The sequence below is a fragment of the Staurois parvus genome, unplaced genomic scaffold (assembly GCF_062004578.1).
Source record: "Staurois parvus isolate SC_StPar_1 unplaced genomic scaffold, SC_StPar_1.0 ptg000574l, whole genome shotgun sequence".
Lineage (NCBI taxonomy): Eukaryota > Metazoa > Chordata > Amphibia > Anura > Ranidae > Staurois > Staurois parvus.
The window spans coordinates 501,126-517,687 of NW_028318370.1; the positions used below are offsets into that span (position 1 = coordinate 501,126).

Sequence of the window (16,562 nt, forward strand, 5' to 3'; positions counted from 1 at the left end):
GTTAGCACTTCTGCCTGGCAGTACTAGGGTCGTTGGTTCGAATCCCAGCCATGGCACCACCTGCCTGGAGTTTGCATGTTCTCCCTGTGCCTGCGTGGGTTTCCTCCCACCTCCAAAGAAATACTGGTAGGTTAATTGGATCCTGTCTAAATTGTCCCCAGTATGTGTATGTATGAATGTAAGTTAGGGACTGTAGATTGTACACCCCTTGAGGGTTAGGGACTGATGTGAATGTACAATATATATGTAAAGTGCTGCGTAAATTGACAGCACTATATAAGTACCTGAAATAAATAATAAATAATTAAAAAGTGAGCTAATTAGGAGATGTGATCTCATTCTGATTTTCCTAATCTGTATGCTTGTTCTGGGATGGTGTCCCAAAGTACTGAAACCAGAAACAGCCAATGGCAGCCTCCATATTGCTTCCAGAACAGGTTTCCTTTACTGTGTACCATAACACCAGAAATACAGTATGCAGAGCAAGGAATACAGAGAACAGCTGGACGAAGAGGTTTGCATTGCAAGTTCTCAGCCCCCCCGCACAGAGCGCTGATCTCCTTTATTTTATCTCCTTCAGCTCTGGATCGGAACACAATCAAATTTTGGTACAATGGAACCATCACTATAAAAATGAAATATTTTGAACTGGTACAGCTGGACCCGGGCTATGCTAATCACACGAGGCTACTGCATGCAATGGTAAGTACCACTGCCAACATCAGCTGCTGTGTGAGATTCTATACATTTAAAGGATATGTACACTCTAATAATAAACATTTTTTTTCTCCTTTTGTTTTTAGAAAATTTACAATTTAACTACCTGCCGACCGCAGATAGCCGAATGACGGCTTCACTGCGGCCGGTCAGTTCTGAGTGGACGTCATATGACGTCCTCCCAGAACGCGCTCTCCTGCGTGCCCCAGGGGGCGCGCACCCGGCGATCTCCGTGATTGCTGTGTCCTACGGACACAGCTGATCACGTGATGTGGTAAAAGGCCAATCACAGCGGCCTTTTACCACGTGATCAGCGGTGTCCAATGACACGCTGATCAGAGGGAAATGCAAGTGCCGGTTCTCGGCTGCACTTTCCTCACGCTGTCGGATCGTGAGGAAAGTACTGCCGAGAACCGGCAGTTGTCAGAGCGGGGATCGGCACCGATCATCAGGGCACTGATGATCAGTGCCCTGATGATCGGTGCCCAGCAGTGCCACCCGCAAGTTCTGCCCACCTGTGCCCAGCAGTGCGCCCACTAGCTCCGCCCACCTGTGCCCAGCAGTGCACCCACCTGTGCCACTCTGCAGTGCCACCTACCGGTGCCCAGAAGTGCCACCTACATGTGCCCAGCAGTGCCACCCACCTGTGCCCACCCACCTGTGCCCACCAGTGCCACCCACCTGTGCCAACCACCTGTGCCCACCCACCAGTGCTGCCCACCAGTGCCACCCACCAGTGCAGCCCAGCAGTGCTGCCAGTCAGTGCCACCAGTCAGTGCCCAGGGGTTGTGCCAATCAGTGCCGCCAGTCAGTGCCCAGCAGTGATGCCAGTCAGTGCCGTCTATCAGTACCCATCATCAGTGTCACCTATCAGTGCCGCCTATCAGTGCTGCATATTAGTGCCGCCTATCCGTGACACCTCATTAGTGCTGTCTATCAGTGCCGCCTATCCGTGCCACCTCATTAGTACTGCCTATCAGTGCCCTTTAGTGCTGCCTATCAGTGCCGCCTATCAGTGCCCATCAGTGCTGCCTCATCAACGCACATCAGTGAAGGAGAAAAAATGCCTGTTTGAAAAATTTTATAATAGAAACAAAGAAACTTTTTTTTTTTTTTCAAATGTTTTGCACTTTTTTATTTATAGCGCAAAAAGTAAAGTGCCCAGCAGCGATTAAATACCACCAAAAGAAAGCTCTATTTGTGAGAAAAAAATGATCAAAATTTCATATGGGTACAATGTTGCATGACCGTGCAATTGTCAATCAAATTGCGGCAGCGCTGAAAGCTGAAAATTGGCCTGGTAAATAAGGGGGTATAAGTGCCTGGTAGGCAAGTGGTTAAATTGTTTTGTTATATCAGTTACATAAATGTAAAAAAAATACTTGCTGATCATGCAAGATATATTGAGCTGCTAAATTACTCTTCTCCCTGATCTGCATGTGGACCTCAGACCACGAATGAGGTAAATAATGGATATTCCCTATTGAAGTTGCTTATATCCGCCACCCCCCTCCATTAACTTGCCACCTAATTAACCATCCTGATAGGGTTCTTAAATAAAACCTGCAGAGAATGGCACTTATTCAGTATCGCTCACCTTTGGACAAAAAGAGAAGAGGACCTTATTTGTCACATGGTCAGCCACAATATCCCTGGTAAAGCATACTTAATTCTCTCTAAAAAATTAAATGCAGGAGGGGAGCTCCAGGGAAGGGATGAGGGCTGCCCACCCAACCTGGAGTTGGGCTTTATAAATGCATATCATCAATATTCAGTTGGGTTTACCTTTATGTGAGGTCTAAACCTAGCCATACACTCAGTGGTCTGAATGAGAGAAACCTAACAGTTTCTCTTGGTGGTTGGTGGAAAGAATAACTCTTACATTGGTGGCCAGTGGGAAGAATGCTCCTTACATTGGTTGTCAGTGGGAAGAATGCTCCTTACATTGGTGGTCAGTGAGAAGAATGCTCCTTACATTGGTGGTCAGTGGGAAGAATACCCCTTAAATTGGTGGTCAATGGGAAGAATGACCCCTAAATTGGTGGTCAGTGGGAAAAATGCTCATTTCCCTGTTGGCCAGTGGGGAGAAGGCTCCTTACATTGGTGGTCAGTGGGAAGAATGCTCCTTACATTGGTGGTCAGTGGGAAGAATGCTCCTTAAATTGGTGGTCAATGGGAAGAATGACCCCTAAATTGGTGGTCAGTGGGAAAAATGCTCATTACCCAGGTGGACAGTGGGGAGAATGCTTCCTACATTGGTGGTCAGTGGAGAGAATGTCCCTTACTTTGGTGGCCAGTAAAAAAAACACCCCTTGATGGCTAGTGGGGAAAAAGTACCTTACATTGGTGGTCAGTGGGAAGAATGTTCCTTACATTGGCGGTCAGTGGGCAAAAAAAATCCTTACATTGGTGCTCTGTGCAAAAAATTCTCCTTACTTTGGTAGCCAGTGGGGAGAATGCTCCTTACATTGATGGTCAGTGGGAGAAGGAGGAGAACATACTGCAGGAGCTCTCCCTGAGAAGTAGCATTTTCAAGCCTGGGCCTTGCCTGCTAGCTTGGCCCAGGAACCATGCCTAATCCAGAGGGAGGCCCTGGGAGAGATCCCCCTGATGACACAGGGACTAGTGAGGAGGAGATGATGGAGGACCTGACTGTAGGTCCAGGCCCTGGTGAGGATGTGGACGCCTTCAGATAGAAGTTTACTGATCAATTCTTGGCTATTGGAAGAGTTGAGGAAAAACTTTTAAAAGCTGAGCACAAATCTTTCCGAGCCAAATACTGCCAGGCCTGGAGTAAAATTTGATTGGTCATGAAGCCAGAGCTACAGCAAATGAAGGAAAAGGTGAATAAGCCATCTTTATTATTGGAAAATCCAGAAGCAAGAAGTGGAGCTTTTACAGAAAAGTTTGACAACAAGAGGAAATTTGCCAGCTAGACATCAGTAAGTCCTGTGGGTCAGCAGCCTCAGGTAATGGATGACCTAGATCCATCTACCTCAGCATCTCTCCCCCCATGTCAGGCTGTGGAGTTGTCAGCGGCAACCAGCCAGAGGTTTGAGAGTGAACATGGCACCCTGACCTTCATCTAGCAGATTAAGTCTCCCCTGAGGGCAGATAGGTTTGCCTTCTCTGATGACCCTTCAGATGTCCCTGTGTCTCTGTCCTTAAAGGACTGCCCAGGTTCCATAATGAAGGAGGGGTTGCTTTTATTTAATTTAATTTAGAGAGAATCCATTTGAAGTTTAGGGATCAAGCCTGGCTTCCTTTCCATGGAAGGCTCTATGTGAGAGGGAACCTGAAGCATCGCCCTGTGGATGATTGGGATTGTCCTAGAGTGGAGTGTATTGGCAAAGTGGAGTCTGTGGACCACTTTCAGCTCCAGTGTCCCTTTAACATAGAGGTGTATAAAAGGGTGGGGAGGGTTCTGGGCATCCCCTTTCTCTATTGCATGAGTTATGCAGAGTGGGTGTACAGCGCATTCCCAGCTCGCTGGGATTTTGATTTGGATACACTTTTTCTAGTTAGTATAGTTGTTTGTTAAGCCACCTAGAATGCAGTGTCAGATTACTCTGTGGCAGGGGCGGACTGACCATTTGGAAACTCGGGCACTGCCCGAGGGCCTGGGGTCAGTAGGGGGCCCCATGAGATGCCCCTGGTACCTTTTTCATAGGCTTTTTTGAGTTTGGGCAAGGACACAGGGGCCCCATGATCCTCTATTGCCCGGGGGCCCCATGAGTTGTCAGCCCGCCTCTGCCCTGTGGAACAAAGTCCTCCATGTTACGGTGGTGATGCATGATATTCTGGGTGAGATTGGGAAGATTCAGGGTCTTTAGAAGGGCAGGGAGCCTCAGGTGGTCTAGATAAGGGCATGGAAGAATATCAGACCTGCCTTTGGTGAACTGTCCATCTATGGGTGAGGGGCTCTTTTCTTATGTTGTTCTTTTCACTCCCTTAGTTTTTGTTGGTTAAAATCTTATTTTTGAAGAAGGGCCGCATGCATAATGGATGTGGGGTTGTTTCTTGACCTCGCAGGTTTGATGTCTGGTGTAGTGATGTGAGCCTTAGTAAGATTTATTTTCTCCCAGTAATGACATGTTCATTTCTGAGAGTTTTGCTTTTGTCTGACAGCAGATTTTGCTATATTTATTTTCATTTTTGTGTAAATATGTATATAATTATTTATTTTTGTATAGTCTGTATATTGATTTTATGTTTATTGATTGCAAGACTTTTAATAAAGGAAAATTGAGAAAAAAGCCCCTTACATTGGTGGCCAGTGGAAGAAAAGCCCCTTACATTGGTGGTCAGTGTTAAGAATGCTTTCATTGGTGGTCAGTGAAAAGAGTGGTCCTTACATTGGTGGCCAATGGGAAGAATGCTCCTTACATTGATGGTCAGTGGGGAAAAAGCCCCTTTCATTGGTGATCAGCAGGAATAATGTTCCTTACATTGGTGGCCAGTGGGAGAAATGCTGCTTACATTAGTGGTCAGTGGGAGAAATGCCGCTTACATTAGTGGTCAGTGGGAGAAATGCCGCTTACATTAGTGGTCAGTGGGAGAAATGCCGCTTACATTAGTGGTCAGTGGGAGAAATGCTGCTTACATTAGTGGTCAGTGGGAAAAATGCTCCTTACATCGGTGGGAAGACTGCCCTTACATTGGTGGCTAGTGGCAAGAAGGTCCCCTGTACAGTGGGGGCCAATACGAATGTCACCTATGCAGACAGCTAAAAAGTTCATTAGGTTCATGCAGCTTGCTCTTCCAAATGGCATTGACCCTGGAACTATTCTAGTACCATCAGATAGGAGGTAAATCAGCCACAGCTTAAGGAACCCCTAGCAAACTCTGAAGCAACCCTAGTTTTCCACAGAACCGTGGTTGAGAATGGCTGTCTCACAGGAACAATAGTCACATGACCAGGTTCCTAAGTCTATCAGCCTGGCTGGTTTTCAGTATTTGGTTTTGTTGTGGGCCTTTTCTTGTTGGTCTACTTTTATGTATACTTGCAGGTTTGGTTATTTGGCTTTGGACCTTTTGTTTGTCTATCTTTACTTTACACCTGGCAAGACTTGTAGGGACTCTTGTGAATAGTGGAGTATGATGGAAGATGTATATGTAGTAAAAAACAATTTCCATTTCTCTCAAGGTCACTGGAGAATTGTGGCCGATGGAAGCAGTCGTGTACCATATCTCCACTCAGCCTTCCGGGCCCGTCACCATCGTATCTTGCATTCTTATTGGAATAAATGAGTCAGTACGGCTGCAGGACATTGCAACATCATTCAGCAATATTGCGATTCGCTTACCAGAAGTGATTAATGTTCAGATAGACGGTAATCTGTTGAAAAATATTTTACTGAAATGTATTGACTGTTATTTTCTAACCTTTTACTAGTTCAGCGTAGATCCTGGCCTTGTAGTGATCCAGCAGAGCAGTGGACATTAGCATGTATATTTTGAAGTAGACCATGTACAGTTCTTTTTCCAAAACCTTTTTATCAAGAAATCCAGAATATACAAAACATCAACTATAGAAGCCTTCCAGTTCAACCTTCCAGGCAGTCAAGATACTTTAAGAACAGTACAGGTGCCACAGGTTTGGCCTCAGATCTACAATATTATACAGAGTAATGGGAATGACCATGGGATGTCTCTCTTACATGTACCCAGTGACGTGTATAGCTTCAGGTGAAACACAGAGATGAAACAAATCCTCCTACATACAGTAAGTTGTACTTGTTTATCTGCCTGAAACCCACTATTCTCTACAGCCTTCTTAAACACACAGATCAAAGATTTTGTCTTAGCTTCAGCAGCCAAGGGGTGGGCATCTGACATTACACACTGCACAGTACAGAGAGGAGAGCTAAGTGTAATCTGTGGCCTGAGTGGAGGGAAAGGACACATTCCCTTCTACACAGTCTCATAGGAAAACATGCACAGCGAAGGCTTTCTATCACCAAAGGTGTGCTGGAGGAGGTAGGGCTGTCTCCAAAGATTTTGTGGTTTTGGAGTCAGAAATGACTATGCAGATACCAGAAGGGAGAGAGCGGAGACAGAAATCACACTCAGTGGTTTGGATAGAAGAACATACATACTGCAGAGGGATATGCTCTCTTCATTTTTAATTTTAAAGGTTTACAACCATTTTAGGTTCTGAATATTAGCGAATACTTACAGTTCCTCTAAAATGGATTCTCAGGGTTAAAGGACTTTCCATCAAAGGAGACACATGTAACTATCCAAATTGTCTTGCAGCACACTTTGATTAATGAGTTACCCACAGGAGTTTTGAATTCAGGGGTACCTAATCCTCTTTGTTCCCCACCTGTTCCACCCATGGGATGAAGCAGAACCTGGTCCCTATCTATCACTGCCAAAAGGGTTCCTGCCCCTACTTTGACCTTTTCATCCTGGGCCCTTTGGTGATACATCTTGCTATTTATAGCACATCTGTACCCCAGAATGGTTGCTGAAATCATTTGTCTCAACAAAAGACACAGGCTTTCCCAAGATGGAGTCGGGAGCCCATAGCAGAGGACATAGTAGTCCAATGCTGGCATCCCCCCAGTGCCAGTGCCAAAACATTGGTCACTTACTGCTTCACTGAATCTAACAAAAACCAAGAAGAACATGAGAAGTGACTCAGTGGTACACCAATACTATAGCACTCCCCACACAGAGGCCGCCCACACTACAACTCAGAGGGAATGACATTATTCCATACCCCCCACCACTGTGCGGAGAAGAGCTCAAGCAGCAGTTGAGTGGTGAGATGTCCCCTTAAAAAAAGCTAAATATACAAAAAATTAAACATAAATGAAATGTGAGAGGGGTGCTCCAGGGGAGAGAGGGCAGCTGCCCACCCAACCCGGAGCCAAGCTTTATAAATGCAAAAAAAGGAAAAAATCTTTCACAAATAAGACTGGTCATTTATAATCACTTAAGAATGAATTTTCAAAATTTTACTGAAGCCCAATCATTAAAGAAGTTGTAAACCCTTCTATATACCCAGTGAAGTGGGCTGATACACAGAGATGGAACAAATTCTCCTACATAGGTTGTACCTGTGTATCTGCAGTCTTCTCTCCTCTACATCAGTTCAAAGTGCAGAATTTATACAGCTTGTCTGAGCTTTCAGAAAGCAGGGGGCAGGGAACTGAAGTTACACTTCACAGAGCTCAGTGAGAGCTGATTAGAGAAAATGAACACCCCCCCCCTTTACACAGCACACAGAAACAGAGCCGAGGCTGTCAATCACAGGCTCTCTTCTCTGTCACATTTTTTTCTCTCGGTGTCAGGAGAACTTGCCAGAAATGACTCATGCTGATAGCAGAGAAAAGAGGCAGCAGACATAAGGGCTCATGTACACTGCAGCTGATAAACTCACGTTTAGGAGCTTCTCAGCGTTTTTTTCAGCAGCCCCTGAACTCTCCCTAATGTTTTCCTATGTGTCCATGTACACATCGCCGTTTACAATCGTTTACAGTCAGCTGAGTTTACAGTAATTTTTTTGAACGCAGAAAACTTGCGTTCAGCAGTTGATTTTATCAGCGTTTCAAACACAAAACTTGTAAAAACTGCGTTTAGAGGCATTTGAAACATTTTTTTTAACTCTTCCATTTCCAGATGCTGTCCTGAGCCTTTTTTCATCGAAAAATGCATGAAAAGCGTTTTCCCGGTACTCAAATTGACCTAGCACACCATACTTTGAGGTTTTGCATGAAAAAAAAAAATGTTAGATGCTGCTGCAATAATTTCTGCACAGAAATGAGCTGGAACACATCCAAACACCACAAAAAAACCCCCCAAAAAAACTAATCTCAACAAATACTGCTCTTTCTGCTTCTGCTCTCTCTATTTCTCTCACAATGTCTGAAATAGTTAATTTTGTACTGTTTTTCAGTGCATTCTGGGCATTTTGGAAGGTCTCCTGAGGATATCTTAAAACAACACTTCTAAACGCAAACACAAAAATGCGATATGCAAACGTGGCTAAACAGACGTTTTTTAACCTACGTTTTCCAGCAGTCAGTTTCCATCGTTAAGACGTGTCCCGTGTACATGGGGCCTTAGTGCTCTGGACTGAGACAAGTACATACTACAGGAATATGCTTTGTTCATATTTCATGTCTGAAGTTTACAACCACTTTAACAGTTCTCTCCAAGGGGAACTTGTTTATCCCCTTTGGGATTGAAAATGTATTTATTTGAGTGAAACTTTCATTGGCGCCTTAAAATCCTGTGTTCAAAAGTACTGTAACCAGGGGTGGACTGACCATTTGGAAACTCGGGCACTGCCCGAGGGCCCAGGGTCAGTAGGGGGCCCCATGAGATGCCCCTGGTACCTTTTTCATAGGCTTTTTTGAGTTTGGGCAAGGACACAGGGGCCTCATGATCCCCTATTGCCCAGGGGCCCCATGAGTAGTCAGTCCGCCCCTGACTGTAACTAATTCATTTGCAAATAAGTATCATCAATACACAGCTTTGCAATCTGATTGTACAATTTTCTTTTGAATTCTCAACAACTGTGTAGTGCAATGTCCTGTTCTATTGGATGTAAATTGAATGGAAGCTTTAGGAAGGCTCAAAAACTCTAGATGTTGTTACAGTAAATCTGAACGAGATTGTACAAAATTGTAGCATTTATTTTGCATGATTTCCTAAATAAGATCCACGTTCTACAGAAATAAAGGTTTGTATTGTCTTTTCAGATCTGGATGAATGTCTCCACCGTGAGCTTGGTGCTTGCCCACCATTCCATGATTGTAACAATACAGAGGGTTCCTACAACTGCAAGCTAAACTCTGCCCATCCTACTCCACCGGGACCAGGTAAGGATGTTGGACCTCATCAGGCAGTGGAATGTGTAGTAATCCATAGCAGCCAATCTGGTCTGATCTTCCAACAGTTTAAAATAGTAAAAAAAATAAAGGATAAACTGTGACGATTGCAGTGCATATTAATACCATTATGGGCCTCTGAGCAGAGTAATGCACTGGGGCCCCTACCAGAGAGATAGTGACCTGTGGCGTGTGTAGCATGCCATGGCAAACAGTGGGTGTGGCTAAATTATGCTACATATGGGGAGTAGATTTTTAGCCTGATTAGAAATTTTAGTCTGATTTTTTTTTACAGTTTTTTAAAATAATTTATTTGCAATCTATAAAAATATTTTTTTCCATTTTTTTTTTTTTTAACAATACTGTTGGGGTAGCTTTGTTGAGATATCAGAGGTCTAAACAGACCCTTTTTTCCCCAGTTCCTTTCTGCAGCCTCAGTTGTACTGCAGATGAATGAACAGGAGACAGAAACTCCTGTTCATTCATGAACTGAAGCACAGTTTACTATGTTTCAGTTATGAACAGGGGCGGACTGACCATTTGGAAACTCGGGCACTGCCCGAGGGCCTGGGGTCAGTAGGGGGCCCCATGAGATGCCCCTGTTACCTTTTTCATAGGCTTTTTTGAGTTTGGGCAAGGACACAGGGGCCCCATGATCCCCTATTGCCCGGGAGCCCCATGAGTTGTCAGTCCGCCCCAGGTTATGAATGAACACAGTGAGTGATGGGTACCGATCACTGGATCCTGGATCCAACAACATGTTAAGGGTAGCTGCCTTCAGCCCACCACTACTCATTTCAAGAGCTGCCACCAGGCACCACATGCCCTGATCCCCATACTCACTGCATGGGCTGCCATGGTGGTACAATGTAGTCCCACCAATAAGTGACCTCTAGGTTCCCACTTTCAGTGTCAACTGAACATGTCAAAGCATACTTTACTGTAATTATTTCTCTGAAACTATAAATTGTTTTTTCATTTCAAGGTATCCATGTTGGGCCAAGTCTGTCCCCTCCCAATGGATCTACGAACCACCATGCTGTGTTGCCTCCTAGCACTCCTCCCTGTTGTGAGTAGCATTTTATAACATAAATGGGTAAAGCATTTAACTAAGTAATAAACGTTTTTGAAAGCACACTTATCATTTCAAAGCTGTACTCCGGTCAAACTGCTAAATGAACAAGTAAGATACACATAAAGGGATCTGCTGGTCTCTTCCAGGCATTTGGAAGGTGGAAAAAACTGGAGCTGTACCTGTCATATGTGATGGGTTTTTGCAAATGCCACCAGCTTCTTACACCCAGCGGTATTTATGAGAATGCACGTAAATGTGCCACACATGCACCGCAAAGTCGCAGCTTAGTGACCCATTGTCTTCTGGGATAGCTGTGATATAGCAAGTGCAGGAGACAGCAGGGCCCAGGTCTAGGCTGAGAAAGTGGAAGTGCTGGTTTTCAGCATAAAAAGCAACTGATGAGTACAATTAGAAATCATTTAATTAGCATTTGTGCAAAAGGGACAGAATAAGAAACTGTTGCTTGTTTGAGTTTAGTTCCACTGTAGGGATATATTCCTGAATACAGATCTGCATTAAAGAATATGCAAACCCAACATTTCATATTCCCGATATGTGAGTGCTGTACCATGTACTTGTATGAAATACTGTCCTGTTCTCTTTGTGTTGCTTCCTTTGTGTGAATTTCCCGGTCTTCCTGCCAGTCTCTCTGCTTTCCTATTAAAAACTGACCACATTAGGCAGGAGAGCACAGTGTGGTCAGCTCTCTAGCCCTCCTCCAATGATCAGGCTTGTCCTGACATGCCCCCCTGCACAGCCAATCACTGGGAAGACCATTGTACTGCTGTTTCTACATATACATATATATATATACACACACATATATAAACATATACATATATACACACATACACATATATATACACATACACACACACATACACATACTACATGTTGAAATGCGTTTTTTATATATTACAAAATATATGAAAAATATTTTTACAAATATATTTTTTGAAAATAGATTCTTCAGAATTTTTTTAATATATAAAAAAGTCAATATATTTTTACATATATTTGTAAATTCATTGCAAAAATTTAGATAAAATGTATTTTTAAAGACATACAGTATATCTGAAAATGTGTTTTGTAAAAAAAATGCATTTCAACATACAGTATATATATATTTATTGAAATATATTTTGAAATACTCTAACCCAACACAAGCTAATAATCCAGAAATCATGACATCTAGAAATCTGTGAAGAAGCAATTGAGATCAATATGAATGTTTAACCCTTGTGGTCTAAGGGTATCTAGGTTTATTACAATAAAATTGTAGTATTTCAAATATATGTCAATATATTTGGGAAGAATATTTTTAAAATATATTTCAAATATAATTTTCTTCCATGTGGGTTAATGGCCAGTCCTTTGGATTGCAGACTCTGATTCTTTGCACTCTTTTCTTTTTCATTACAGACTGCTCCACCTTTCTCAATCACAGCGTCAGTAATGTAACTACCAGCGGATTTCACATTAAGTGGAGTGCTAACTGTCCTGACAACCACATTTATAACATACAGATAACATCTTCAAAGGGAATTCACAGGAGTGACAACGTATCCGGAACATCTCTGAATATAAGTGGACTGAATTATGGGGAACTCTACACTGTGCTGGTCACACTCCACACCTGTTCCGGAGAGACACAGTCATGGGAAGAGAAGGTGAAAACAGGTAAGGCCCCTTTCACACGGGGCAGATCCGTTTAGCGGATCCGCTTGCTCAGGAGGGGATCTCTCTGCTGATCCCTGTTGAGCAAGCGGATGACAGCTCTGCGTCCGCTCCGCTGCTGCAGAGCAGACACAGAGCTGCTCGCTCTCCTCAATGGCCGGTCAGATGAAAACGGACTACCTGTCCGTTTTAATCCGACCCGATCTGATGGACGGAAGGGGAATTGGGTCCCCATCTATTCCTTTTTGGCGGATCGGATGTTGGTGGGTGTAAACGGACACATGTCTGTTTTTCTCAGACTCGATCTGGTGGACAGAAGGGGAATTGGATCTCCATCCTTCCCTTTTTGGTGGATCGAATCAGATGTTGGCGGGTGTACACGAACACATGTCCTTTTTATACCCGTCGGTCCATAGACGAGAATGGAGGTTTCGATTGGGTCAACCTGAAAAAAGGGCAGGCGGACCTGATTGGAACGTCCACGTGAAAGAGCCCTAAGTTGTATCATGCATGTGATTTTTATCATATCATTTTTGCATTGCATTGGTAGCGTTGGTACTCTTCTGTGCCAGTCATTTTAAAGGATAAGTTCACCTTTGGCAACATGTTACATGTCCCAGTCGTATTTAGAGTGGAACATGTAACATGTTCCAGCTCCTACCGCCTCGTCCCCCGATTCACCCTCAGTGTTACAGCGGGCGGGCAATCTTCTCCCCTCATCTGCTGCCAGAATTCATTTTCTGTAAATGAATGAACTACATGTACCATCAGCCACTGTGGCAGATGGCTTGTAGTTCTGAATGAACTCTGAGGGCACTGATGAGCGAGCTCATGGTTCATTCACAAGCTTTGCATCTTTCAAACTGACAGCAGGTATGGAGGTACAGGCTGAAAGCTGCAGGGCTTGTGTGCAGAAGCCTGACATTGCACCTTTGATCCTCTGATCACGGGCGCAATGCCTTCCAGGAAAAAATAATAAATGCACAGTAATTGAACATATCCTTTAGGGCAGGGGTCTCCAAATTGCAGCCCACGGGCTAGATGTGGCCCTTTGCTTGCATTTATCTGGGTCTTGGGGCACTTTTCCTTCCATTGACATGAAGCACTATTCCTTCCACAGACACAAACGATGGGGCACTATTCTTCCCACTGACATCAATGATGGGATGCTCTTCCTCCCACTGACACCAATGATGGGGCACTGTCCCTCCCTCTGACACCTGTGATGGGGTGCTGTTCCTCCCGCTGACACCAGCGACGGGACGCTGTCCCTCCCACAGACCCCAACGGCAGGGCACTGTTCCTCCCACTGACACCAGCGACGGGGCAATGTTCCTCCCACTGACACCAGTGACGGGGCACTGTTCCTCCCACTGGTACCAGAAATGGGGAACTAAATATCCCACTGACACCAACGATGGGGCACTGTTCCTCCCATTGACACCAGCGACAGCGTACTGTTCTTCCCACTGACACCAGTGACGGGGCACTGTTCCTCCCACTGACACCAGCGACGGGGCACTGTTCCTCCCACTGACACCAGCGACGGGGCACTGTTCCTCCCACTGACAGCAGCGATGGGGCACTGTTCCTCCCACTGACAGCAGCGATGGGGCACTGTTCCTCCCACTGACAGCAGCGATGGGGCACTGTTCCTCCCACTGACAGCAGCGATGGGGCACTGTTCCTCCCACTGACAGCAGCGATGGGGCACTGTTCCTCCCACTGACAGCAGCGATGGGGCACTGTTCCTCCCACTGACAGCAGCGATGGGGCACTGTTCCTCCCACTGACAGCAGCGATGGGGCACTGTTCCTCCCACTGACAGCAGCGATGGGGCACTGTTCCTCCCACTGACAGCAGCGATGGGGCACTGTTCCTCCCACTGACAGCAGCGATGGGGCACTGTTCCTCCCACTGACAGCAGCGATGGGGCACTGTTCCTCCCACTGACAGCAGCGATGGGGCACTGTTCCTCCCACTGACAGCAGCGATGGGGCACTGTTCCTCCCACTGACAGCAGCGATGCGGCACTGTTCCTCCCACTGACAGCAGCGATGGGGCACTGTTCCTCCCACTGACAGCAGCGATGGGGCACTGTTCCTCCCACTGACAGCAGCGATGGGGCACTGTTCCTCCCACTGACAGCAGCGATGGGGCACTGTTCCTCCCACTGACAGCAGCGATGGGGCACTGTTCCTCCCACTGACAATAATCCGACCCCCCCTAAAGTTTGAAGGGCAGTAAACTGGTCCTTTATTATAGTTTGGAGGCCCTTGCTTTAGGAGCTCGCTCACCCCAGCTGCATTAGGTTACAATGCAAGAACCAGACAATTTAATTTGCCTTATGTTCTAGGGCAGGAGTAGGTAACCTGCGGCTCTCTAGCTGTTGTGGAACTACATTTCCCATGAGACATTGCAACATTACAAAACTGACAGTTACAGCTATGACTTGCAGAGGCATGATGGAACTTGTAGTCCTGCAACAGCTGGAGAGCCGCAGGTTGCCTACCCCTGTTCTAGGGCTTCAGTTGACACCAATGAGCTGCATTGCTGTGTGCAGAGAAAAGGAGGACGAGTTGCATTTTTGTTCCAGCATGCTGTAATGCATCCTCACGTGCTGCGATGCATAACAATTACATACAACAGTGATAAAATCAAGCACTGCAAAGTGCTTCACAGCCAATTGTGGGTATGGATATTTTTGCAGTTATATTGGTCCAGTTTGGAAAAATGTAATATGCATTTACCATGCCAGTAGGATCCCATGTAGGCAGAGAATCACCACCAGTAGCCTCCACTACCCCAGTGATTGCCGCTGTCTTCTGGGTTCAGTGCTGAGCGGCTGCCCTGCTGCATAGTAACCACAGGGGGTTGCCCACTCACACGCACATTTATAGAATGCTCTGCATTTTTCTTAATGAATGTAAGGTATTGTCTGATTGGAGGAGGTGGAAAGTTGGGGTGTTGACATCATAATCTTCCCTCTGTTCCAGTCAGAGAATGCTTTTCATTTATTGAGAGATACGCAAGGTATTCTCTAATTGGATGAGGTGGAGCAACAGGGCAGTAACGTCATGATCTCCCCCTGCTCAGAGAATGCTTTGCATTTATTGAGAAATATGCAAGGTATTATCTCATTGGATGCAGTGGAGAGTCAAGGCAGTGATGTCATGATCTTTCCCTGCTCTAATCAGAGAATGCCTTGCATTTATTGAGAAATATGCAAGGTATTATCTCAGTGGATGCGGTGGAGAGTCAACGCAGTGATGTCATGATCTCTCCCTGCTCCAATCAGAGAATGCCTTGCATTTATTGAGAAATATGCAAGGTATTTGCTGATTGGATGAGATGGAGTCAGGGCAGTGATGTCTCCCCCTGCTCCAATCAGAAAATGACTTGCGTTTATTGAAACATATGCAAGGTATTTGCTGATTGGATGAGGTGGAGAATCAGGGCAGTGATGTCATCATCTCCCCCTGCTCCAATCATAAAATGCCTTGTGTTTATTGAGAAATATGGAAGCTATTGTCTGATTGCAGGCGTAGGAGAGTTGGGGTAGTGACATCATTACCTCCCCCTAGTCCAATCAGAGAACACCTTGAATTTAATGAGAAATATGCAAGACGTTCTGTAATCACACCCATGCTGAGATGATGACCTGTGGTTTTTATGCAACAGGACAGCCACTCACCACAGAATCTGAAAGATAACGGCAATAACTGTAGCAGCAGAGACTGCTAGGCTGATTATCTGCTTCTGTGGGGATCCCACAGATATGAAATATACATACATACATTGTACAGGCTGTACCAAAGGAAACTAGGCTATAAAAATCCATGCATTGAATTCATCTTTAACAATGCATCAAAGCACAGAGCAGCACAACAAATGTCAGAGTGCATGCACCTGTTGGTGGGAATGAGCCCTTAACTGGTTCTGCACCGCCCTATAGCAGAAATACTGCTACAGGGCGGCTCGGGTGCACACAATCACGTGTGTATATATATGTGATTTTGCAGTTCCGCCATTTGCGGCCTCTCTGTCCCGGGTTCCGGCTGGTAATTACTCACCGGCACCCAGTATCTCCAATGGAGGAGAGACGTATGTATAAACAGGCACAGATCTCTCCCCTGTCAGCTCCTGCACACTGCATAGCAGAGCCACACAAAGCAGTGTGCTTACAGTGAAACACACACAGCCCACTTAGTAAAAGAGCACACAGTTAACCCTTTGATTGCCCCTTCCTG

At 45.3% G+C, this 16,562-nt stretch overlaps 1 protein-coding gene across 3 annotated transcripts in view; it reads left to right on the forward strand.

Annotated features, from left to right (window-relative positions):
* Positions 1–16,562, forward strand: part of UMODL1 (uromodulin like 1) — a 133,256-nt gene that overhangs the window by 63,837 nt on the left and 52,857 nt on the right. For all 3 annotated transcript variants that reach the window (XM_089691888.1, XM_089691887.1, XM_089691886.1), the window contains 5 exons: positions 581–702; positions 5,864–6,050; positions 9,432–9,551; positions 10,546–10,629; positions 12,058–12,315. In XM_089691888.1, coding sequence (XP_089548014.1) covers positions 581–702; positions 5,864–6,050; positions 9,432–9,551; positions 10,546–10,629; positions 12,058–12,315 — 771 coding nt within the window. The remainder of the gene's footprint in view (positions 1–580; positions 703–5,863; positions 6,051–9,431; positions 9,552–10,545; positions 10,630–12,057; positions 12,316–16,562) is intronic.